Source organism: Rutilus rutilus (genome assembly GCF_951802725.1).
Source record: "Rutilus rutilus genome assembly, chromosome: 5".
NCBI classification, from domain to species: Eukaryota; Metazoa; Chordata; class Actinopteri; order Cypriniformes; family Leuciscidae; genus Rutilus; species Rutilus rutilus.
This window is the reverse complement of record NC_140213.1, coordinates 39984385-40009001: the sequence shown is the minus strand read 5'-3', so window position 1 is coordinate 40009001 and position 24617 is coordinate 39984385. Positions and strand designations below refer to the sequence as shown.

The window sequence follows — 24617 nt, the reverse complement described above, 5'->3', positions numbered from 1 at the left end:
AAATGCGAGACTCACGAAAGGCAGTTGGGTTCGCAGGAACGTAACTATAGAAACAGTAAGCTGCCTGTTCTAGCGCCTTCAGAATGTGAAGGTTTAATTACAAACATTGTTTCAAATGTTATTTAACTGTTAAAGTTCAAATAAAGCAAACTAGTCGCATTTAGGTGAAAACAGTTTATTAAAATGAACATATTTACAGGCAAAATGAAGTTTTGAGGATTAACAAGACCAAAGTATCTAAACAGTACCCTATCAATGTAGTTTATGTAGCACATAAGTCAAAACTATACATTATTAACTAAAGACATAAGATGAACTGGACAGATTGTTTTAATGCTACAAAAATAGGGTTGGAGATTTGAATGGCATATGTACATTTAAATCATTTGCTTCCAGTTTTAAGCATACATTTGTCACATGGTTAAATTCAAGATTTGACTAGATTGAACAAAGCAAAGAAATGGATGAATGTAATCTGCAAAAAAAAAGGTCACTGGAGAACAAACACTTTAATGATGATGATATTATGAAATATTGCTTGTTTGAAAGGATAAAATGATTTAAAAGTTATTTAAAGAAGAAAAGAAAGAAAAAAAATCTTCCAACCCTAACAGGATACAGACGAACATGAATAGCAGCAGGCTTTCTGTGGCAAGCTCACCATTGCCTCCAAAGTGCTCATTTTAATGGCAATCTAACTCAACCCCCAAGTTCTGTGGCCAAACAGGCATTTTTCACAGGCAGTAAGGTGCACAAATCTTCGATCTGGTACATTCACATATCAGGGCTCAATAGGGGCACACATCTCCAATTTGGTAAAGAGCAACACTGCAGCTTTGAGAAAGCAAGTGCAGGGAGACCATTTTGACTCTTACCTATGGAACTTAAAGCAAGGATTAGGAAGACAGATCTATACTAAAAATGTGTCCATTATAAGGCAATTCTGTCAAGAGATTTTGAAATGGCAAACCTAATTGGTAAGGCAGATCTGCCTTACATATTCAAAGGCTATTGCCAAAACAATGCAGAAGGACCCAAGCTTCAGTATAGACCATGGTACTTGTGTCAAACAGTGTAAGCACTATAAGTCACAGGACAGTCTGTGTCATCCTTCTGGCTACAGACAAAACTGTCTGTGTGCACAATCTTTCATAAGCACCACTGTAGTTCTCCCTCAGGATTGGTCATCTCCTTTGTCTGGAGTTCAGTTCAGTAAATTGTGAGGCTAACAGAGCGGTTCATCTTCTTTCCGATGAGTCGAGAAGCTCTCGAGCTGGATTGGACTGTGGAACGTGTAAGAACGCGATCCGTGGACAGAACCCTCTCCTCTGCTGCAGCCTTTGCCATCTGAGCTTTCTTTAACTCCCTGAGAAAATTAGGGAATTAATTTCAAAATTAATTCAATCCAAAGTAGTACAGTTTCCACCAGTAGGATTTAGTATGTTTATAACAAGTGAAAGACTTCTTAATGTAGGCCGGAATTTTTTTAAATGAAAGAATATCTCACATACTTCTGCAAAAGTGCGTTCTTGAATTTCTCAGCGTTGAGCTCTACACGCAGCTGGTCAGCACTCATTCTGGAAGCAGTCAGAAGAACAGGATGTCTGACTAGGTCAGTGGTTGAGGGTCGCCGTGTTGGGTCAGGATGGATCATAAGCTGTCAGGAGGATATATACATTTTAATCAAACATTCAAGACCCCATTCAACAGTTCTGCCAAAAAAAAAAAAAAAGCACTACAGATTTAGTTTTTTAGAATTACTTATTAATTTATAGAAGAAACCTTACCTTCAACAAGCTTATAAATTCCTGAGAAAGCACTTGTGGAATATGGGGCAGAATGCCTTGTCGGATTTTGTGCCACTTTTCTCCATTGGTGGGAAGGGGCTCTGCTCCAGAGGCACTGACTACAGTCAGAGCAAGGGCAAATATGTCTGCCTTTTTCAGGTTACTGTAGTCCTGTGGGTAAGAACAGCTAAATTAGTACATGACATTTCACAGAAGATTGTGACCTGCCAGGAATTCTTAAGAAAAAGAAAAGTGCTTACCTCCTGGAGAACTTCATTTGCCAGGTATCTGCTGTCACCTTCTTCAACTTGTGGATTGGTAACCGTTGTAACATGACCTAGATCACCTGATACAGAAGAGATTGTCAAAATCCTGTCCACTTCATTAAGCCATGTCTGTATTAAACAATCATCTGGGCATGTAATTTCAGCATCTTACCTATTTTGTACACCACACTTGTGGTGGGACCATCTTCTTCATCTTCAAATTCCTCTACACTTGGAACAAGTTTGCGTGAAATGAATATATTGCCTGAAAAAAAAAAAAAAATCCAAAATTAAAGCCTTATAATTAAATGACAATTTAACAATGCATCAACAAGATATTTAAGGCTGTAATGATCAAACACATACTTGGCTTGATATCCATGTGAACAAGTGCTGTAGAGTGAATGTACTTGAGTCCACGAGAGACTTGCAGTAGCAGATCCTTCAACTCCAGCTCAGAAAGGAAGTGTATGCGTCGGTTGTTCTCAGCGATGACATCAGACAGGGTTCCACCATTGCAGTACTCATTCTGAATCAGCATGTGGTCATCTTCTGCCCAAGCAGAGTAATACCTCACAACATGGGGGTGCTGTCCAAGAACTGCATGTGCATATACCTCACGAAGTGCATTTTGCCTATTGGGAGAGAATTCAAAGAAATAATTAGAAAACAATAAGAACCTCCATTCAATATAGTCAGTGTTGTTGAAAACGCATTCACAAAAGGACCACTTACTCATCCACAGAGCCTGCCAGGGGTTTTTTAGAACGTTTGATTGCGTAGATACACCCGTCCAACCTCTTGACGCATTTGAAAACAGAACCAAACTCTCCAGAGCCAATCTTCTCCAGCTCATGAAATTCAGAAGCATATCTGGACATCATGTTATTCTCCATCATTGTGATCCTCTGTGGGAAAAACAGTTTTTATTAGGGCAGGAAAAAAAATACAGCAGTACTTAACTAACTAGATATTAATGGATTAAAGTAGGGATGCACCAAAAAAAAGAATTAAAAAAAGATTGCCATTTCCCTGTTCTCGGCCAAAAGTGTTATTGTTGAAATTATTGAAATCCAGACTGAAACTGTTAGTTTAAAATCCAGCAAGAGGATCTTTAACAAAGAGAAAATGTCCTAAGTTTAAAGTCATCCTGAAATCAGAACTGACCCCATTTACTTTGTTAGCAGACATTACATTTCTAGTCTTGTGGTGAACAATTAATCCGTGACATTAATACACAGAAAAAACTGTCACGGTAATCTATATTCAAAATCTGAAGAAAAAAAAAAATCGTTCCTTCTCAGATGATGTCAGTGGGTCAAATATCCTTAACCACTCCCCTCCAACCGTCAGTCTGCTATGAGCGAGGGATGGAGAGGAGGTGCGCTAAAGTAAAACCCCACCTTCTATTCAATATTCCAGTTCACTTGGAAATACATCACAACACTGAAGTAAAGTCGGTTGCAACTACCAGTTCACAGGGACTTTTCATTTTAAAATCAGTTTCAGTTCATTTCAGTTACTGCCTAAATGTATTTTTGTGCTTCATTTGGATAAAAAGCAAGTATTTAAGAGTATAACTCACAGCTATAATTAATAAAAAATTACCTTTGGGGGCGGAATCAGCTCCTCTTCTATTTCAGCGTCACTTGCCTCCATGTCCTCTCCACAGGAGCTACAGAATGAAAAGACATTATTAGAACGCTAGGAGGCAGCAGAGAGGCCTGACTAAGCACATGGCGTGTAGATGGGGCGAACACGAGGAGCTGGGTCCTCGCCAACTTTTTGTCTTGTAACAGAATTAGTAAACGGATTTAACGAACGGCCCTGCAACCTGTGCCACACCTGTCCAGTATGGGCATAGTCTATCATTCTATTCAAACTAACGTTACTTCACAGCAGTCAGTAACCACCTGGAGGTTAACTAATAAAAAAATAAAAACACGAGGAAAAGCTAGAAGAGACATTTAAAGTTAATTATGATCAACATACTCATTCCAGTGTGATCGTTTCCTGTTGTTTCTTTGTAGTGTCGAGGACTGCACCAGAATGGAGTCCGGGGTGAAGGGGTTGATGTTTACTTGAGGTGTCTGGTTTCGTCTTCCGTCCAGACAGGCTTTGCTCGTGGAATCCACATTCTTAAACAGGGCGACTCTCCGGTTCGTCGATCCCATCGTCCTGGCCCTCGACAACAAGCTCTGTAGATGCATACATACTACTCATTAAACCACATTCCTAAAGAATTAGGGTGAGGGGGGAACACTGCACATTTTTAAAATGATGTAATGATGTGCTAGTATCAATAGACTGATTCACTCAAGCGGTTACGCAACTTTGTACAGCAAGTCCAATATCTGTGTCACTAGGTGAACTCATCCACCTAGTAAAGGCAGGACTGTTTTTTTTTTTTTTTTTTTTTTTTTCAAATCATAACTAACGTTGATTAATTTGCTTTTTGAATATTAACAATGACAGAGGAAAAATTATTATACAAATGCAAACAACAAAATGTTCTCTCGCGTTAAGCATTTGAATAGAACCGATGTTTAAAAAAAAACAAAAAAAAATTCGTGATTAAGTTAACATGAAAACAAACCTTTGGGGTGTGAGGGGTATCAAACAGACGGAGTTTTCTGAAGGTTTTATGGGGTGGTGTATCAGGACAGTCCGGGACAGGGGAGCTGGATCCTTCCATGTCATCATGAATGTAACTCCTCTCAGGTGAACTGTCGTAAGCCTGGGGACTTTTCCTTGGCGATGGAGAGCCTTTCATGTAAAAAGTTTGTTTCGCGCGAGACGGTGAGCCAAATCCCTCCTCATCCCAGGACTCGTCGTCGTCTCTGGTTCGGCTAAGCGGGCTGCTGCTGCCCAGGTCCTCCGGCCTCTTATCGCCGCTGCGCCGCACGGATAGCGGGGAGTCCAGCTCCGTGAAGCCCGACTCGGCCCCGGTGCTGTTGTTTGCATCTTCGATACTGTCCTCTTCACCATCACTTGCCGAAAACTGCAACTTTTGGCGCACGGGTTTAATATTTGGAGACTTGCCGTGCCTCCGTGGGCCGAAACTCATCTTTCCAGGCAAATGTTCAGTTTATGTAAAAAGATCAAACTTAAAAAACACACAACGCAAGTTGTGTTAGAGTATAAAAACCAGCCCAAACGGCTGGAAAATCAGGCAGAGATTATGTAATTTAGATAAACATATCTAATAACGTTACTGCTCGTGCAATGCAACAACCGAAGCGCTGATGACCAGTCCCAAAAACGGCGATGCGATGTTCCAGGTGGAAAACTGCTACAGATTGTCCGAGTAAATATCTCCTTTTGACGACTGATATCTCCGTGACAAGTCCAAACAAGTTCAGTTTAGACGCATATGGAAGCTGATAACGACGTTGAAATCGTATAAAACAAGCGTCCACGGCGGAGTTTCGACTGAAAAAATGGCTGCTCCACAAACTTCCAACTGATTTAGAACGAACTAGAAAAAAATAATTCCTAAAAGTAATTACGCGATATTTAAGACGCCGAATTGAAAGGTAAACTTCTCAAAACATGTCAAAACACCCAAAATAGTATCGTTTAACACAATAATGTTTACAAAACTAGTTTGAATGGTGAGCTACTCCTCCCACCAACACGCGTGGTCAAAGCCTTCCCGCGACCGTTGGTCATGTGACGTGATACACACCAATGAGCGCCGACTTCCAAAGTTTAAAAGATAGGCGGTTCTGTAAGTGCTACGTCGGTAAGCCCCTCCCCTGAAATGCCCACTGACTGTGACCTCAATTTGGCGCGAATGCTCTTCTTTCATCTACGAAAATGGTCTCGTTTGATCATGGAGTTGATCAGACGAATGTTTTAGTGAGCTTTCACTATGGCACATTGTTTTCCGTTCTAGGTGACACACAGGAACATGTTACATTAATTGCATGACATTATATTTGATTAAATTAATCATTGTGTTTATTATTAACACAATTAATCATCATTGTGTTTTTATGGTGGTGTGAATTAGCCACATGGTTTTGTTTCGTGGAATACAGTGGAATTCACTGGCAATCACTTAAATAGCCTGTTAGGCAAATGATGTTTTGCACACCATATTAATGGGAATTTCCAGTATTGTTCATGACAACTTTTGTTCCACTAGTTGTTTCCTTTTTAAGCTGAAAGACAAGTCTGTAAACATTTTACTGTATGATGTCAAAGAATACATTACAATGAATTTTTTTTTTCTTCAATATATTTGTAGACCTTTTCTTAAGTTTGCAAAAAATAGCATAATCAAATATATACAGAAAAACTCTACTTTTAAAACAGTTATGTACATATCCACACAAAAATATCTTCTTGATATATTGCATTCATGATGTCTCCATTAGAAAAAACAATGATGCTTGACAGGTTTTCAATACCAAGACTTACATACACGCAGACAGACAGACAGACACACACACACACACACACCCTTGAGATGTTTAGTTCATCGTGTTATACAATGTGAGTTAATCGTCCATGCCGGGAGTTTCTCCTTGCTGTATTCTTGATGCTATTCTGATGGCTTCTTCTAGAGAGGGCTGATCACTGAGCTGAGAGGGGGGAAAAGTTGAAATTCAATTTAATACAATAAAACTGTTTGCAATTGCAGTACAACAAATCATTTCAAAATTGTCCATCTTGCAATGCACAATGGCACCACCCACCAAACATAGAGTGACCCTCCCCTCTTCTAGAGAGTGACACATTGCCCCCTTGTTGGCAATAAAGGCTCATTAATCAGGAGTGAATGTTAGACTAGGTTGCTCATTTAGTTCTCCATTAAAGCAAAAAAAGTGATACAATCACTAATCATAATTATTAGATCATTATCTGCTACTGATTTCAGCTATTATTACACACTAAGAGCTGGAATCAGTGCTTCATTAAATAGTATTATTTGGAAGCCAGGATAAAAAAAAAAAAAAGATTATGGCCTGGTTTCACAAACAGGATTTAGATTAAGCCAGGATTAGGCCTTAGTTCAATTAGGACATTTAAGTAGCTTTTAGAAATATGCCTTAAAAAAAAAACGTTACTGGTGTGCATCTTGAGACAAAAAAAGGCACTGACATATTTTTAGATATATTCAGTTCAGTTAAAACCGCTCAAACATGCATTGTAGTCTAGGGCACCGTTTACACGATGGGAAAACGCAGATATTTCCCTGCGTTTTGGCCTGTCATTTACACGAAAACGCCGTTTTTATCCCAGAAACCGATTATTTCTAAAAACTCCGGCCAAAGTGGAGATTTCTGAAAACGCCGGGTATGTGTTGCCGTGTCAACTGGGAGAAACGGGGTTTTAGGTTCTCAAACGTCACATTATGCGCCAGAAAATGCTTACGTCATGTGAGCGCCCTATGTTTAGAGTTTGTTTGGCTACTATTTGATCATGGATGCTGTTAAGGTGGTACTCATTTTTACTTTTGTGCAAACGTTTTTGGCCTGTTTGCATTTGCTTCGCTGTCTGTCCACACAAACGAACCTCGCGCCATGTCTGTTGTTTTGAAAGGAACTGGAAGTCGCTCGTGCTATTCGTTGTTGTCGATTTTGAGGATTCTGATTGGCTTGCATGGCTTTATCCTTCTCCCTACACTGCCGCCCATAGGTTTGGCATAGTTATGATGTTGCTCGACCGCGTATTTATGCGGGTTGATGTAAACGACAACTTTTTTGAAAACGATGTTGTGTGCACGATGTTATTTTTGAAAACGGAGGGGGAGAAATATTAGTTTCTCTAAATACCCGGCTATGTGTAAATGTGGCCTAGGACTAGGCTTAAGCCTTGCCTGAGGAAAAAGGGGTAAGAGTTTAAAAATCACAAAAAATCATAATTTTGCACTAATTTTCTTTCAGGGATCCACAAAATATGTATTTTTAATCACATTTATGCACATAAATACTCTAACTTTGGTGTAAAGATTTTTTTTTTTTTAAAGAAATGCATGCATTGTATCAAATATATTTGATCTGGCTTAGCTTAAAATTACTTATATCATGCTGAGAGGCGTTGTGCATTTCATTTAAAATGCTTCCAAACGTTAGACTTACAGAACAGTCCACAACACTAATTCAGTTGAGTGACCTACATCTTTAACACACATCCTAAAAACACTCTCAATGGAGGATGGTTACAAACCTCAAAGGTTACAACCACCAGTCTTTTGGAAATAAGTGCATGTTTCCACCCTAAAAGTGGCTTAAAGGTTTACAGCATTAACTGCAGATTTTATTATTTACTAACAGGCAAAGTAAACACATGATTTAAGATTTGTGACCGCTTCCTAACTTTGTCTGTTGATGTAACACTGTCTGTGAGAGTAAGATTCCATAACGCGTGTGTATATGTTCTATACCTGCACAGCTATGTGTGTGCCGTTAGAGGTAGCCAGCAGCGTGACTGGGTGAGGTCTTGAGGAAATCACATGCTGTTCGTGATCCTGCACAAGCTCTCCTTCTTCTGTCTGGTATGCAGATAGATCTGGCGTCACAATAGCCACCTAAATAGCAAATAAAGTTTACAAATTAGCTCAACTTATTTGTGTATTTAGCAAAGTAATGGAGTCCCTAGGTAGGAAACCAGCTAGTAACATCACCTACCTGTCCCTCTGTATCGTCTGCAGACACCATAGTGACAGAATGTGCTCCCCCTGAGGAAAGCATTGCTTCATGTGCTGGGATGGTTATGGTGGTTCCCTCTTGTGTTACCATCGTAATCGTGCCTCCCATAGCTTGCATATCTGCTTGAGACAGAACCTGAGAGGGAAAATACAATAATTACCTGGAAGATAACTGCATATCCACCGCCCTGACATTGATTTTACGACACCAACAAATGTTTTACTTTTCCATTTTTCAACTGTTTACACCGGACACGAGTGGCGTGACACGACAAAAGCAAATAGGACCTATTATATCCAGTGGCACAGTATGATGTGACAACAAATTCCTGACAGTAAACTGATGTCCCGTTCTATTTCTTACATACTCCAAGCACCTACGCTATTTCTGACATAAAGAACAAATGGATTTGCAACGTTCACTTAGTCGCGTCCATTGCGGACAGCTTCTAGCTATTGTGGTGCGACACGACAACAACGATCTCGTCTGGTGCAGACAAAGTGCAAGTCATCACTGACCTGTTGTGTGCCATCCTGAGATATGAGAGCCACATGATGTTGTCCCATGACCTCTGATCCTGACACCTGCTCAGACCCAGAGTCATCTTCCACTACTGTTGGAGTGTACATTAACCCAGGCTCGTCAATGGCCTCTGAAAAAGGTGCAATTTCAAAATTCAGATTATTAATCAATATCATATGGTCATTGACTAACATTTACATGCACCTTCGTTATGCGATTCTAATGAGATTTAGGCAATACTGCGATTAAACGTGAAAACATTAATGTAAACACAATATTATTAATATTTTAATCACAATAAAAAGGCATGTAAACAACACTTTAATCGCATCTATTCCACTCTGACCTAAGTGCGCATGTGCTTGTCACGTATATGGATGATGATGATGTTGCGCAACATGAATATAATGCAGTATACTGATGGTTGAAAACATAAAAATTAAGACATTTTTAGGCCCGTCACAGAAAAAATACAATATATCCATAGAAATATTTTACATTTGACGTAAGTAGATTAAAACAGTGGCCAGTAACAGTTTGTTGGGGTATGTAAATAATGGCGGTTAAAATGACCCCAATTCTTAGCGAACAATCAGGAGTAAAGCGGTTTGCTAATGTCATGTACACATCTTACCGCATTAAGTAAGTAAAAATCCTGATTATTGGAAATAATCACATTATTGGTGCACATGTAAATATAGTCATTGTTTGTGACTGGAGATTTAAGTAAACAGACCTGCAGGGGGCTCAAAATAAGCTTCTTGTTCCTCTTCTATTGGCTCTGTGTCATTGTGCGCTGTGCGTTTATGCATGGCTAATGTAGAAATCTGCTTATACGTCTTTCCGCAGTGGTTACAGTTGTAGGGTTTGCAAGGCGTATGAACCACATGGTGCTTGTACAGGCTGGAGTACTCAGTGAAACGCTTGTCACAGCCAGGAACAGTGCAGACGTAAGGCTTCTCACCTGAAGATGATGAGACACACTTTTGAGCTTATGGTCTGAAATTATACCTTATTTCTATACAAATAAATCCATGCAAACTCAAAGCATCTTCAGGTTTCATTATAATGATACTTTTATATGTTGGAAGCAGTTAAGAGCAGACAAGACAAGTACCTGTGTGGATCCTCATGTGATTTTTGTAATTGGTGGCACTTGCGAAGGCTCGTCCACAGCTGGGTTCGGAGCAGTAGTAAGGCCTCTCACCTGTGTGAGTACGGATGTGGACTTTACGAATGTTGGAAGTGGTGAAAGATCTCCCACAGCCTTCAAATGGACATTTAAAAGGTTTTTCTCCTACAAAATGAAATGTTATGCAATTTAAACAACGAAAAAACAGAGCAAAAATTACAATTTATCAACATTTTTATGACAAAACAATTTTATAAGTAAATATGAAAACCACCTGTATGTGTTCTTGTGTGTTTTTGTAAGTCTCCAGAGGTTTTGAAAGACTTGAGGCAGTTAAGTTCCTGACAGCGATACGGTTTCTCTCCAGTGTGTGTTCTGACGTGACTCTTGAGACCATACCCTGAAGAAAGCGGAAAGAAAAATAAAATGCTTATACAAAAAAATTGGAGCACAATAGAAACATGCTTGTGGAAACAATCTTTACCTGTTGCAAATTTTTTGCCACAACCTATATGTTCACAAATGTATGGTTTATCCCCAGTATGCGATCTTTCATGCACCTAAAAGTATTTAGAAAACAACATGGTCAAGAAGTGAATTTAAAAAAGTACAGCAGAGACTAAGAAAACTTCTCTCTTGCACAATTTCACCTTCAGATGGTGAGCAGTAGTATAGAGTTTTCCACATCCCTCATGTTCACATCGGAAGGCCTTTTCCCCAACATGCTGGATTCTAGGTGACCGGCTGTCTTGACCCTGCAGTACAATCTGAGTGCACAAAGTGGGGCACAGCTTCATTAACATGCAAAGCATTCATTTGATTAGTTACTCATTTAATAAATAGATAAATAGAGACGGTACCTGCATATGCACACTGCCATCAGAGTCCCCTCGACCAAGTAACCCAGTACTACATTCTGTGGGCTCCATCTACAAAAAGATTTGTGGTTACATTACATAAGCATAAAACGCTTTCTTTAAATTAACAAACAATTTAAGAGTAACAAGGCACATCACATACAAAGTATACATATACAAATGTAAATCGGTTTAGCATTCCAATACATGTTTGTTTCTGTTAGAGTTGGTGAATTAAACCATATAAACAGAATAAATAAAAAGAATGCAGAATAAGTGACAGGGCAATGATCTTAACCTTAGTAGAGTATTGCTCCAGCACACTAATGGTCTCAGCATCAATTGTCCCATCCGTCTGTAAGTCTGCAACAGTACCATCTGCCTGGATGGCCAAGATGGTGTTGGATGGAGGCATATGCTGAATATATGCAGTGGTGCCATCCTCCAGCTGAACAGCCTGTAAACCGCCCTGATCATATGTTTCTAAAAAGATTGAACATGTGGAGATTTTCTTACTTGATTTCATCATACCAAATCAAACATTTAAACTGAATTTTTTTTCTAGTGTCTGTAAAGGCCAATTCACACCTCACCGACAGACGGCAACAGACACTTCGGCGGGGTTTTGTTGGTGTGTTACCCTTGTCGGAGTCTATTGGCGTCTGTCGGAGCTTGTTTTCAACATGTGGATTTAGAATGTCTGAGAAGTGACATGTCATAATCACAATACACAGTAGTAGATAGTTTTTCAGAGACAGACCTTTGGGTGCATGAATGTAAGCAGTCGTTCCATCCTCCAGTTGCACAGCTTGCCCATCTTCTAGTCTCAATCCTTCTCCACCTGAAAAATCAATTTTAAAGCATAAAGGCAAATGTATGGTCTTTAAAATAACAGAAGTAGTCTGCGTTTTATCAAAACAGTGCAATTAGACAGTCACTGATCATAGGGCTGCATCCATTAGAATGAAATCCATATGAAATACCTGTTTTAGACATTGGTAGGTGCTGGACATAAGCAGCAGATCCATCCTCCAGTTGGATCACCTGTCCTTCCATTAATTTGTTTTCTGTGAAAGAAACTATTATATGCTGTAAGATTTGAATGGTGACTGAGCAAGAAAATTTGTGCATGCTTTGTAACTACACAATGTTTGTTGTAAGCTGAATGAAATACTGGACATTTTGTATAGAAATGGTCAATCAGAAGAACTGAATTAGCTAATGCATGCCAAAAAATACACATTCATGTTTAGTTACAGTACCTTTAGGGCTATGTTGGATGTATGCTGTGGAGCCATCGACCAAAGTCACCGCCTGCAAGCTCACTGTGTCCATTCCCTCCATGTTGTCATCTGTGTGGTAACAGTTGACCATTATGGATCTACATTGCACGATCCACAAATTATAATACGGTTGCATTGATTTTATACATATCTATCTCACCTCCAACTGTTACTGCCTCCGTCAGACAAAGGGTGACCTGCTGCGGGTCCCCGTCCACGCTATGAAACTCCATGCCCTGGGTGTCTCGATTCACCTGGGCTAAGAGCATGATCAGTCTGTACAAACCAACCAACAACCATCAATGATTTTGTGTTAAAACCCAGAGGCAATCAAAGGCCTGTGATGATTTATTTTCATGGTGGATTTTGAAGTACTCCTGTCATTTTACAAAATTTAGACAGATTTTTTTTGTCCCTAAATGTATTATAATTTAGCAATATTCAGTTTACAAACTCCAAAAACACATTGAAAAAAATTAAAGGATATTACATGTTTTATATATCATGGTTTTGTGCTTGTGTACCCTTTCTGTATAACCAAATTTTTTAAGATTTCTACATATTTAAATAAAATTAAGTTAGTGAACATGACCCCAACCATACTATATTGTTCAGAATTGTACTTGCTCATGTTGCATTCTATAGAAATCATTTTACTATGCATTTCCATTTACTATGCAAACCAGCATCTATTTTTGTCCTAGTACTTCTTAAATATACTTAATTTAGTCATTACATAAAGGTATTATAAATACTAGCAACTAATCAAGTAGTGACAGTGGATCTGTTATTCAGATATCAACTATTCCCCTAGTAATTTATAGTTCGATTTTAGTGTCTCTTCAATAAGTCTAATTCAATTAGTGCTGGGAAATTTGGAATAGATTCCAGCAACAACTAACGTTAGTATACATACTAGTCAGAGGTGATCGACAGATCCCCAAAAGATTCAATGGCAAAAATGTGTAATTTGTCACTACATCAGTAACAATGGAACATTACTTGACACTATTTCCGAGTAATATTTAAAAAAGTATAATTTGACAAAAGTACTAGTAACATAAATAATAGATAATAGTTATTGTATGGAATAGTAAAACGGCTTGGCGCAGAATATATTACTTAGTATTCTGCAAAAAGAGTATATTTCTCAAATGGTGCATAATGAAAATGTTGTTTAATGCACGTGTATCGAAATGAAGTATGTGCTAACGCGGGCATTTCATTGCTAATGCCCATTTTAGCCAAATAGCTACGTACATATCTTTGTAAATAACACGTAAGAGTACAAAAATAATTAGTAAATTACGTAAAATGGCGGGAATGCAAAGGCAGCCCGGGTAAAGTTACTCACAAGTTTTTAGTTTTATTAGTTGACAGGACATCTGTCATGCTAACTCATCCTCACATGTTAGCAAATATGCTACAATAAAGCTCGCGGTTTAGTTTGGTCGTTTCCTAACGTTTACATAACCTAATCGCCGTTGAGATTCATATAACTATACCATTTCCCAAACTAACGCAAAGCAATACTGTCCTTTATAAAGGTGTTACAACTTAAACAGACAGCCGTTAGCCCATATTGAGTTCGTTGCTGAGGTAACTTGACAATCACAATCGGAACGTTACAATGTTGCAACCGATTACAACCCTGCGTCCAACTGCCTTTAATAAATAAAACACCGCTTCCGATGCATTTTCACTATTTTATTTCGTTTTGCATCCCACTTTGACTTCCACCACACTTCCACCGCCGCACTTTCCGGCTAAGCGGCGTCTGAGGAAATAAGGCACACTGGGTAAAAACACATTTATATACTAACCTCCGAAAATTTTCCAACAATCCCTTCGTTCGACCACCATGCACCAGGGCAGGAAACGCTATGCAGAAAATCCAACCCCAGAACCTGAATAACGGCAGAATTCCTCCAACTGATCCGTAATACGTATATGCGATTGGCTGAAGGAGGCTGTTGACGCGCTCCCATTGGCTGAACGCCAGTCCATGCGAACTCGTGCTGCCAGAAATTCATGTTCAGGGGCACCTTAGGGACGCCATTCGGGTCTGTTGGGTTTATTGTTCAAGCGTGAATAAGCAAATCTAGCACAGCAGCGTCTGGGCATGATATGTTCATTGGGCGGATAGATGCCGCGGGTTTTGTGTACATTTCTTCGAACGCCATAACTTGACCAGTGGTTTTATTGGTTTTATAACAGCACATTTTTAAAGTGTGACACAGAATGCTTGGTAGCCATTTTGAATTGTATTATGTCATGGCTGGAGTGAGGATGCATGGGCAATGCAGTGCAGTAGAAAGGCTTCACTTTTTATCAGTTTGTCTGAAGGAGAACGTGGAGTTCCCAGTTTGAAGTTTTGTATCAGCATGACGTACCATGCTTATCTTTATGCAACATTTTGAATGCCTTTTCAATGCATTCACAATAATGTTTTTTATATATATATATATATATCTGCATTTGTTTGATGAAAAATACAGTAAACACAGTAATATTTTGAGGTACTACAATTTAAAATAACTGTTTTAAACTATTAGAATACCTTTTAAAATGCTATTTATTAGTTATTAGTGTGATGTTAAAGTTGAATTTTCAGCAGGTTACTCCAGTCTTCGTCACATGATCCTTCAGAAATCAATCTAGTGTTTTCTCGGTGCTGTCCGAAGGGCTACTTTTTTACATTTTCAACATTTCTATTTTAGTCTGTCAAAGTTGGGTCCTTTTTCTAAAACATGTATTTTTCATTAGCTTTTCTCACCTCAGTGTCCTTTTCACATTTCAGCCTCTGTGGGAGAGAGGATGACAGCATATAATCTATTTTTGGAGTCTCTCATTGGGATGGGCGTCATAGCTCTGAAATCAGTTTCAGGTGACCCCTTCTGGTGCAGGATCTCAAATGGCATTTCTCTCAAAGCCATCAAACACATTTTTAACAGTTTCATCTTTACTACTGCAGCTTCATTAAATGTGTTTTTCTACTGTTTCCAAGATATTTAAGTTTTACATTTTACTTCCATGTAGCTATATTGTGTAGAATATAACACTTTAAAAATCAACAAAGGGGTTATATAAATCAAATTTACTATGTAACAAAAGGCACACAAAAAAAACGTACATAGTTTAGTCCTAGTCAGTGTCTACTCGGTGCTTCTTGGCTCATCTCTTGTATTCATTAAATGGAGCATCTCTTGTCACTGTCCAGCAATAGTCTGCAAGCATTGATGGGCTCCATTTGCCCTGATAGCGTTTCTCTATTGTTGCAATGTCCTAGTGAAATCGCATGCCGTGCTCGTCGCTCACTGCTCCGCAGTCCGATGGGGAAAAAATCTAGATAAAAATTTTACTTTAGGGACATGTTCCAACCAAGGCTTTTGTATGAATTGAGGTTTTCCACTAATCTATTGTCTTTTACTTGCCACACATTGTTTGGTCAAATGCATCATCTCGAAGATGTTCATGAATCTGAGGACCAAAAGACCCAGCTTCATGTGTAAGGGTGGTATAACTTTGTTTATCCAATCTGAAAGCAAAAGAGCAACAACCTTCAAATCGCCACAAATTTGCCATTGATGTTGGCCATAGTTTATGCACCTCAAAAGTTGTTTCATGTTGTCATACGTTTCCTTCATATGACCAACTGGAAATGATGGCAAATCATTGCCATTATGTAGCAAAACAGCTTTAAAACTGTTTATACTGTCGTATACGTCATATATAGCTACTGACCCAAATAGCATATCTTGAAAACTAGAGCCAATCAACACTTTTAAGCGTCATTTTCAATCTCTGTGACCCACAATTAGTAAAGTTTGACTACATTTATTTCAGAAGCATTGGCTGTAGTCTGTATACCAACAACTTGCATGTTTTAATCTTCTTTTTTTTCTATTATTTTATGTGACTTAGGTGATTAGAGAAACACCAGTCTCCAGAATGATCCTATTCCCTTCAGACATAAATAGACCAATTGCACATCAGATGCTCTCTGTCACCACTAGATGGATGTAATGACATTCTAATAGTTTAAGGCTGGTCAGTGGCTCACTATGGCAACATCAGTACACAGTAGAGACAGAGATCCTTTTTCAGTGGATTATTCGAACAAAACTTGCTACAGTTTGCAAGTGTATTCTTGGAGTCAGGAAAGGTATGAATACTTTTTGATTGTTTTTATATGTATTTCCATCCTAAAAATCTTTACTTTTGCTTAAAACAAAAATATGAAAAAGAGTTGTTTGTGTTGACAGAAGCTAGTCAGATGGGTCTTTAAGTCAACTAACAGCAAATTCAATTGTGTTGCAGATCATTTGATGCGAGAAACAATGTCATCTCAGGTATCTCACAGCCAAAGTGTCCTTCCCTTGTTTATGGGTAAAAGCAGAAATATCACCTTTATTCTGGACTCATCTGTGGGAATGAATGGCTTTTTGGGATCAGTGAAGAATCTTATCATCCAAACCTTAATTACTAAAGCTTCACTCAGAGACTCGCTCTTCAACATTATCAGCTTTTCATACAAGGTAAATTTACAATGAGTCACAATGAACACGTCGCAAAAGGTTACTTATATATTCTAAATAAATAAATAAAAAGAGTTTTTAAAGTGTATGATAATTGCCCATGAAGCTACTGTCTCCATATTGATGATGCTGCAAGTTTAGTTGGTAACAGTTTTAAATGCAATTTAATCATTATTTTAATCTTAAACGGTTGAGTTTATTAAAGTCAGCATGAAACGGAAGCAGCAAATGTCTTTTCTTCCCTTTTGTGACGTTTATCCAAGAGAAACGGCTTCTCGAACAAGAAGAATTTTAGGGCTGGACTTGATTTTGTACGGAGCCCCTAAAGGGACATGGTGGTGAAAAAAAAATAGTAATAAGCAATGCTTTTGCGTGCTCTCACAAATGTTTTGCGTTCCACTGAGAGACTTTGCGTTCACTCACAAAACCTTTGCGTTCCCCCGAGAAACTTTTTTGCGAGGAAATGCAAAGTTTCTCAGGGGAACGCCAAACATTTGCAAGAGAACGCAAAAGTGGTGACATTTTTCCGCCATCTCATATTATCTCCCTTTAGGGACTCAGTAATTCTATCCATCAGGAATTGATTGGATGATTAGATTGTTGTGGTTTGATATTGTTCGATCTCATGTAAGTGACAATTTGTCCCGCCCTCGCACCAGTAAACACGTAATCAGAGAGAAGAGATGTCACTTCAAGAGGGAAGTTATTTTGATTAAAGATTACAAGGGCACACAAATAAAAAAAATATATTGATGTGCACAGATAAATCATTTATAATACTGCAATATTCCATAAAAACTAATATATATTTCACTAGGCAACACCATGGTCTTCTCACATGATGCCCTGCACTCCTGATGTAGTCTATGAAGCCTTGAGCTGGATCCACACATTACAGACGAGTCCTGGGAGAGACCTCCACACAGCACTGGCCTTAGCATTCTCTGACCCCGCCTGTCAGTCTGTCCATTTGGTGACCAGCGGTCTCCCAGACAACCCCACACAATGCTTGGGTTCATTATCAACCCTGGTGACACGCCCTGTCCATACATTTTACATATCTGACAAGACTCCCATGAACACTGACATATCAGACTTCTTGCAGTGCATCACCTCCACCACTAGAGGAAGCTGTTATGTGATGTCTCTCAACTCTGCTGGCAATGTGGACCAGGTAAGATGTTTGTATGGTGACTGGCCACCACTTATACTAGCCATCGTTTATTAGTTAATCGGATATTTGTCTCCATTTAATGTTTTATAATATATCAGCTCAGTCTGTTGCATTCAACCGATGACTTGATTCAAAATCCATCATACTCAGAGGATCCCAGGCATTCAGTGGACTTCTATCAGGTCCCACACCACAACTGCGCAAGCTGTGTCTGTTCTGCACCATACTGGTATGCTTTCTAATTTAACTAAAAAGAGAGAAAGAAATAAAAACAATACATAATTATATTGTGGGAAATATATATCTTTGCAGGTGTTCCCCTATGAATCCTTTTAGTTCAGTATCATGTGTATCTGGAAGGGTAATGCGAGGTGTTGAACTGTTTTCCGGCTGCCGTGTTTTAGCCAGGAAAGAGATAGACGGTTTTTATTACCTGGGGACAATCATACATCAGGTACTGAGAATTTTTTGTATTATGAACATGCTCTACCAGTCAATAGTTTTGGGGTCTGTACGATTTTATGTTTTATTTTATGTTTAACAAGGCTGCATTTAAAACACAAAAAACAGTAGAATTTAATCAATTAAAATCTATTTAAAATAACTAATTTCTATGTCAATATATTTCAAATTTAATTCATTTTTTTACCATCAATACTCCAGTCTTCAGTGTCACTTGATCTTTCAGAAATCATTCTAATATGCTGATTTGCTCAAGAAATATTTCGTATTATCAGTGTTGAAAACTGTTGTGCTAGTTAATATTTTAGTGAAAAATGTTATACTTTTTATTCAGAATTTTGATGAATAGGAAGTTCAATCATAGTTTGTTAAACATTTTTTAAACATTTCTTTCGGTCTCTATAGGGCAGAGGAAATCTTTATATGGTGGAGTTTGATAAATTTGGACCTAAAAGAAATACATTTATGGAAACATTAAATACAGTTCAACCAACCTGCCAGCCTGATATAGTTAATCTTGCCAGTGCACATGGGCACAGTATAGTACCAGGGGACACCGTTTTAGCACCATGGGAGCAAGATCTGAGAAGATATGGGCCTGGAAGAGTCATCTCCGGTATGGAGTTAAGATATCCACTAAAAAGTACGATTTTTTTAGTTACAATTTTTAAATCAATACTACATCATAAGAGTGATCTGCATAACTGAATAAACCCAGGGGAATTTGCTCAGATCTGTTGTCTCATTAAAGGTGATGAAGGTCTTTTGGGACTTCAGGTTCTCTTCTGGAACGGGATGACAATTCATGTCCCCAAAGAGCTTGCAGTACGGATTCCAACCTCTCACCATGAGCAAATTATCAAAGACCTCCAGCATTATTCATCTAGGCCATGTTGCTACAGGGCTTCCCACTGCAGCACCATGAACTGTTTTGAGTTGAGATGTCACCAATGCAACCACCACAGTCTGTCCTCCATTCCACTGCTCCACTGTCCTGTCAAGAGATGCTGGCCAATGTTCATGTCACCTCCACTACTGAACAACCAGAGGAGAGATGAGCTGGAAAGGAAAGTTGATCTCCAACTGAAAGAACTACGGAGCTCTCAACAGACACAAGTGTCTTCATCTTCCTCATCATCAACCTCTGACTCAGATGTGAATGAGGAGGATACTGCAGCTGAAAAACACAGGCCTCTGGGGTCAGGACTGGTGAGCCGCTCAATAAACACAGATATTTCCTGCCTGAGAAAGCCATACAGTCAAACTGAGTCCAGACCAACCTGGAGATACTGGAAAAGCGGTTCTGCAGAACCACAGCACAAGCAACCAGGTAATGACAAAATATTTACAATATAGCTATCAAAATGGACAAATACATTAAAAATACTGATCATGATCTGACATATAGTATATTTAAGCATACACACTACCATTAAAAAATTTGGGGTCAGTATGTTTTTTTTTTTTTTTTTTTTTTCAGAAATGATGCATTAAATTGATCAAACATTTACAGTAAAGACATTTATAATCTTACAAAATATTTACATTTCAAATAAATGCAGTTCTTTTGAATTCTTTCTATTAAGCCCTGACATTTATCTTAACACATTTTTCAACATTGATAATAATAATAAGAAATGTTTCTTGAGCACCAATCCAGCTTTGCCATCACAGGAATTACATTTTAAAAGGCATTAAAATAGAAAACAGTTATTTTAAATTGTAATAATATTTCACAATATTACTGTTTTAGCTGTATTTTTGACCAAATAAATGCAGCCTTCAAAAACATTTGAAAAATCTTAAGAACCCAAACATTTTAATGGTATGGCAGACATACAATTTAGAACCATTTGGTCTAAATACAAGTGCCAGAAATTTTTTTTTTTTTATTGTCTTTCAAAATAAATTTAATTTGTACTGCCTGGGTGTTCTTGGTATTTCAGGAAGAGCAGTCAGGTGTTCAAATGTAACCCATTCTTGGCCAAGAGACACTGGGAATTCTGGGAGCTCTACAGATAACTCTATGATGACCAATCACAGCTCTTTATTTAAACTGGTTCGTGAATCACCTAAACAAGGAGTCAATATGAGGGACATATTTGCATCAACTGAATCGAAGTCATCACCATCACCACTATCTGTAGCAATCAGCACAAGGCCAAATAAACTGATATAACACAGCCAAAGTTCAAAGTATTATGAGAATTGCCAGTCAGCTTTTGCTGATTTATTTTCTTCAGGGATGATATTTGTTGTTTATTCAAACATCTGATGGCTGTGTAGTAATTGAATAGAAAATACTATTGTGTAAAATCATGCAAAAGTTTATTAAAATGCAACATCTGTAAGAGGTATAAAGTTTTTTTGTCTTGCTGTATAATTTCATTATGGCTTCTGTGCCTCAATATAAACTCATGATTACTTTAAAAAAATAATAAATAAATATTCCTGAGTATTAGCAATAACACTTATGAACACTCAAGCAGAAATCAAGAAAAGTCAGTGCATTTTAAAATTTTAGTGCAAGTCCTCAATTAAGGCATTCATTTTCACCCATAGTTCAGAGGTTGAATGTAAGGCTCATGCTTTCTCCTGCGTTGATGTGGACAGTTTTCGTCTCTGGCCTTGAGTCCTGCATCGCTGCCGTGATGGAATAGGTTCCTGGAGGCACTTCAATAAGAAAATCCTCTGGTTCTGATGAACCCTTCAATAAAATATGTAGATGAACCTGGTTAAAATATGATCCCTATCTGCTCAAAATCAACTTTTGTACAATGCCTTCACAGTTCAAGTTCACACACAACATGACAAGAAAAATGTACATATTTTTCTTTTTTTGCTAAGGTCAGTACTTACAATGTCTGGTTTGATGGCTGCAGCAGCATTCTGTTTCCGGTCTGCAGTCCTCAACATCTGCTGTGAATGGTAGCGACAGATGTGTTCTCGCTCACTGGGCTGAGCCAGGTGAACAGTCTTATAAAACTTCTATTAAAGAAACACAGGCTGGTTCTTCTCATTCATATCTCAACAGAGTTCAAGTAAATTAATGAATAAAGCATTTTTCCACCTGGCACTGTCTCGTAGTTTCAGACATGTACTCCACTATTGTAGCAAAAGCATGGTCCAAGTTTGAATGGGAAATGTCTCTCTGTAACACAGGACAAAAAGAATTAGTCAGACGTTATTCATTTAGTTGACCTAACAAATGTGAATTGAGTCTACTCACTTCTGAGCCCCTCTCATAGTGATTGAACATGGGTGATGGTCTTGGTCTTGCACTTGAGCAGCTAACAGACCGTCTTTTTGCCTTTTCCAACACTTCCTGCCCGAGTTTAGATGAACGGCGCAGGGAAGACTCCAGCCAGGATTCACTGGCCATGTAAACAAGTGGAGTGCACTGGAATTGCATATGACCAATATTAGGCTGCAACTCATATAGCCTAAACAAAATGATTCTCACAATAGCTCGCGGCTGCAAATAGTTCGTATTATGACGTAATTGTTGTGACTCACAAGAATTACGTCATAACACGAACTATTTGCAGATTCTGATTTTGAACGTATTTGCATTCATGAAAACCATGCTACGATTTAGAATGTTTTAAGCGCATGGCAAACATTTGAACACTTAGAAAATATGTCTGCATTTTAAACGCGATACTTACGATTAAATGACGCCCAAATTGTCAGCTGTTTGTTCGTTTAACTGTATAAAATGATCGCCGCATTTAGTCCAATAGTTCTCAAACTGTTGCCGCTGTATGTTGGTGATGGGTGTGTGTCGCTAAAGTGAAAGTTCGAATGCATTTCCTTCTCTCCCACGTGTTGCTGGGAAATGGAGTCTTATTTCCGTGGTTTAAACGCGACACTAACAAGAATAACAATATTACATCAATTTCCTACTTTTTTTAAACCTACAAATCTACATTTTATAATAATAATAAATAAATAAATACATTTTCGAAAACTTGCGTTTTGTATGACAAATTCAGTTTTTAAAGTTTATTCAACTATTTAACATGAGAAAAGTTGAGATAACTCAAACACGTAAGTTGAGAAAACTAAAAAATGTCCTGCAGCTGGTTGCCTTAAACTTTTAAGTTTTCTCAACTTTTTTTTTTTTTACAGTGTATATTAAACAATTACAAGAACTACTTTTTCATAAGGCCAAGTACAAGTTAGAATCAAGAGCTTTAAAGTATGGACCTTCTTGAAATGACAAAACAATTGGTTTTCCTCATGTGTAAAATGTGTTCTGCTATAATATATGCCTATTGGGAAAATAAAAGATAATCCAATTAATGACAGGAAAGTAACATGTTCAGTATTAGAACATTTTAAGCAATGACTTCCAATGGCACTTTGTAAACAAGTGATTATTATGAACCAACTTTGCATGTGTGAGCCATTTTGCAAAAATAAACCAAAACCAAATAAATAAACCTCACGAGGGAGCATTTCCTGGTACCCCGTTAAACGGTTCACACTTTAACCCCCCAATTTTCAAACCCAAACTACAGACTTGCAACCGAGGGAGCCTTCAGCCCACAGCCTTCACCCCATCTCAAACAGAAGTGAACAAAATAGAGAATATCACCTTTTGAAAGTAACTTAATGCTTCAAAAAAAGTTTGTATCGATTACATTGTGACACCAGTAGGTGGAGACAAGTGACTGTTAAAAAATGTACTTGTCATTGAATCATTAATTCAAAAGATTTGTTCAAAAACGCTATTCATCCAGTAATTAAACAAGTGGCATCTATATAATTGAGTTCTTGAATCATTTATTCAAACCGATTAAAAATAGGCCTAAATAAATAAAAAATCATTCAAATTAATTATAAATGTTTTTGTCAAGACTGCAGCAACTAACATTATGCCAGAACCTCTATCGGCTAAATTACTTGTTATAGTTTTTTAGTTGTTTATTCAGAATTGTGGAAGATTGTAATCACTTTTTTTATTTTTTTATTGTGATTGTCAGTTTCCAGAATCTTGTAGCTCAATGAGTAAAAACAGCATCAACAGTTTCATGTGATGAAAGGGGTTGTGAGAAGGAGGGGGAGAACAACTCATTAATAGGATACTCTTTAAATTCTTGAAAAAAAAAAAAAACTGAAAGTACGAAGCAAACTATTTGCTAAAATAACCACAACATTAACAGCAACACTGAAGAGATTAACCTTGCGCATTTTGATTCAGACCGGTAGAAAATGTTCTGTATAAATAAATAGGTAGGCTATATTATAAATAATGCAATGAAATTTCAACCACCAGTGAAAAACATGAGCTGGAGAAAGTGAACAAACTGGTCAGGTTTTATAGAGTTAGAGTGAGTATATTTGTATATCAGTGCATGATATTCTAGTCGGGAAGCATTTAAGCCTATAGGATCACTGTTCTTACCAAATCAGGTGCCGGGAGCCCGTTGTAATCCTGTAAAAAGTGAACAGTTGGATCAACTTAAAAAAATTACTTCAAATGGTAACACCTAAAGAAATTAAGTTTTCTCAACTTAAATTATCACATTTTTCACAATAAAACGTGATAATTTAAGTTGAGAAAACTTAATTTCTTTAGGTGTTACCAATTGAAGTAATTTTTTTAAGTTGATCCAACTGTTCACTTTTTACAAGGATAAAAATAAAAGGATGATATCTAGTCGAGAAGACTAGTAATAATATCCACGTTAATCAGATATTGGTTGTGTCCGAAATCGCCCCTATACCCTCAAATCAATATCAATACCCAGTAGTGGGATATATGAATAAGTGCACATAATGTCTACAATGGTTTTGGACACCCAAATGGCTGTTCCCTCAAATAGTGCCCTATTTAAAGTCTCTATGAAAAGTTTTTGGGCTTTTAGTATGAAAATGTTAGCCTATAAGCTATAGTGTGCTCCAAAGCAATGACAAAATTCACATTTAGAA

The 24617-nt window shown here is 37.9% G+C and overlaps 4 protein-coding genes across 7 annotated transcripts; 1 reads left to right on the top strand and 3 right to left on the bottom strand.

The window, feature by feature from the left end:
* Window positions 1–161: 161 nt before the first annotated feature.
* On the bottom strand, window positions 162–5739 carry wee1 (WEE1 G2 checkpoint kinase). The gene is made up of 10 exons (XM_084410038.1): window positions 4650–5739; window positions 4046–4251; window positions 3662–3728; window positions 2789–2961; window positions 2420–2688; window positions 2226–2318; window positions 2048–2133; window positions 1788–1958; window positions 1512–1657; window positions 162–1366 (listed from the first exon to the last, which is right to left on the bottom strand). Exons 1-10 carry the CDS (start codon window positions 5118–5120, stop codon window positions 1210–1212), a joined length of 1839 nt encoding a protein of 612 aa, XP_084266164.1. The 5' UTR covers window positions 5121–5739; the 3' UTR covers window positions 162–1209.
* A 257-nt stretch (window positions 5740–5996) lies between these two features.
* On the bottom strand, window positions 5997–14571 carry znf143b (zinc finger protein 143b). 4 transcript variants are annotated; one of them, XM_084410035.1, is made up of 16 exons: window positions 14330–14571; window positions 12667–12782; window positions 12486–12575; window positions 12207–12302; window positions 11984–12064; window positions 11522–11706; window positions 11227–11295; window positions 11017–11133; window positions 10851–10926; window positions 10641–10766; window positions 10352–10531; window positions 9971–10198; window positions 9231–9364; window positions 8692–8847; window positions 8448–8591; window positions 5997–6642 (listed from the first exon to the last, which is right to left on the bottom strand). In XM_084410035.1, exons 2-16 carry the CDS (start codon window positions 12773–12775, stop codon window positions 6559–6561), a joined length of 1875 nt encoding a protein of 624 aa, XP_084266161.1. In that variant the 5' UTR covers window positions 12776–12782; window positions 14330–14571; the 3' UTR covers window positions 5997–6558. The 4 variants fall into 4 exon arrangements, with proteins under 4 accessions (XP_084266161.1, XP_084266162.1, XP_084266160.1 ...); XM_084410036.1 differs by having other exon boundaries at window positions 12207–12290; window positions 14330–14410; XM_084410034.1 differs by lacking the exon at window positions 14330–14571 and adding an exon at window positions 13861–14035 and having other exon boundaries at window positions 12207–12290.
* Window positions 14572–16552: 1981 nt separating this feature from the next.
* cUnh11orf16 (chromosome Un C11orf16 homolog) lies at window positions 16553–20859 on the top strand (the record flags this gene model as incomplete). Its single annotated transcript, XM_084410037.1, has 8 exons — window positions 16553–16671; window positions 16827–17044; window positions 17862–18218; window positions 18317–18447; window positions 18531–18672; window positions 19086–19296; window positions 19432–20010; window positions 20627–20859. Exons 2-8 carry the CDS (start codon window positions 16835–16837, stop codon window positions 20857–20859), a joined length of 1863 nt encoding a protein of 620 aa, XP_084266163.1. The 5' UTR covers window positions 16553–16671; window positions 16827–16834.
* A 155-nt stretch (window positions 20860–21014) lies between these two features.
* akip1 (A kinase (PRKA) interacting protein 1) lies at window positions 21015–22503 on the bottom strand. The gene is made up of 5 exons (XM_084410045.1): window positions 22349–22503; window positions 21910–22080; window positions 21751–21831; window positions 21540–21668; window positions 21015–21387 (listed from the first exon to the last, which is right to left on the bottom strand). The coding sequence occupies exons 2-5, from the start codon at window positions 22060–22062 to the stop codon at window positions 21244–21246; spliced, it is 507 nt and encodes a 168-aa protein (XP_084266171.1). The 5' UTR covers window positions 22063–22080; window positions 22349–22503; the 3' UTR covers window positions 21015–21243.
* Window positions 22504–24617: the final 2114 nt, after the last annotated feature.

Coding starts and splice junctions, on each gene's coding strand:
- wee1 (XM_084410038.1), bottom strand. CDS start 5,120: ATGAGTTTCGGCCCACGGAGGCACGGCAAGTCTCCAAATATTAAACCC. Junction 3,729..4,045: donor AAACGATCACACTGGAATGA/GTATGTTGATCA, acceptor TTCATTCTGTAG/CTCCTGTGGAGAGGACATGG. Junction 2,689..2,788: donor CTGGCAGGCTCTGTGGATGA/GTAAGTGGTCCT, acceptor CTCTCCCAATAG/GCAAAATGCACTTCGTGAGG.
- akip1 (XM_084410045.1), bottom strand. CDS start 22,062: ATGGCCAGTGAATCCTGGCTGGAGTCTTCCCTGCGCCGTTCATCTAAA. Junction 21,669..21,750: donor AAACTACGAGACAGTGCCAG/GTGGAAAAATGC, acceptor TTTCTTTAATAG/AAGTTTTATAAGACTGTTCA. Junction 21,388..21,539: donor CAGCCATCAAACCAGACATT/GTAAGTACTGAC, acceptor ATTTTATTGAAG/GGTTCATCAGAACCAGAGGA.
- znf143b (XM_084410033.1), bottom strand. CDS start 13,898: ATGACAGATGTCCTGTCAACTAATAAAACTAAAAACTT. Junction 12,065..12,206: donor CCTACCAATGTCTAAAACAG/GTATTTCATATG, acceptor TTGATTTTTCAG/GTGGAGAAGGATTGAGACTA. Junction 11,296..11,521: donor TGGAGCAATACTCTACTAAG/GTTAAGATCATT, acceptor ATCTTTTTGTAG/ATGGAGCCCACAGAATGTAG.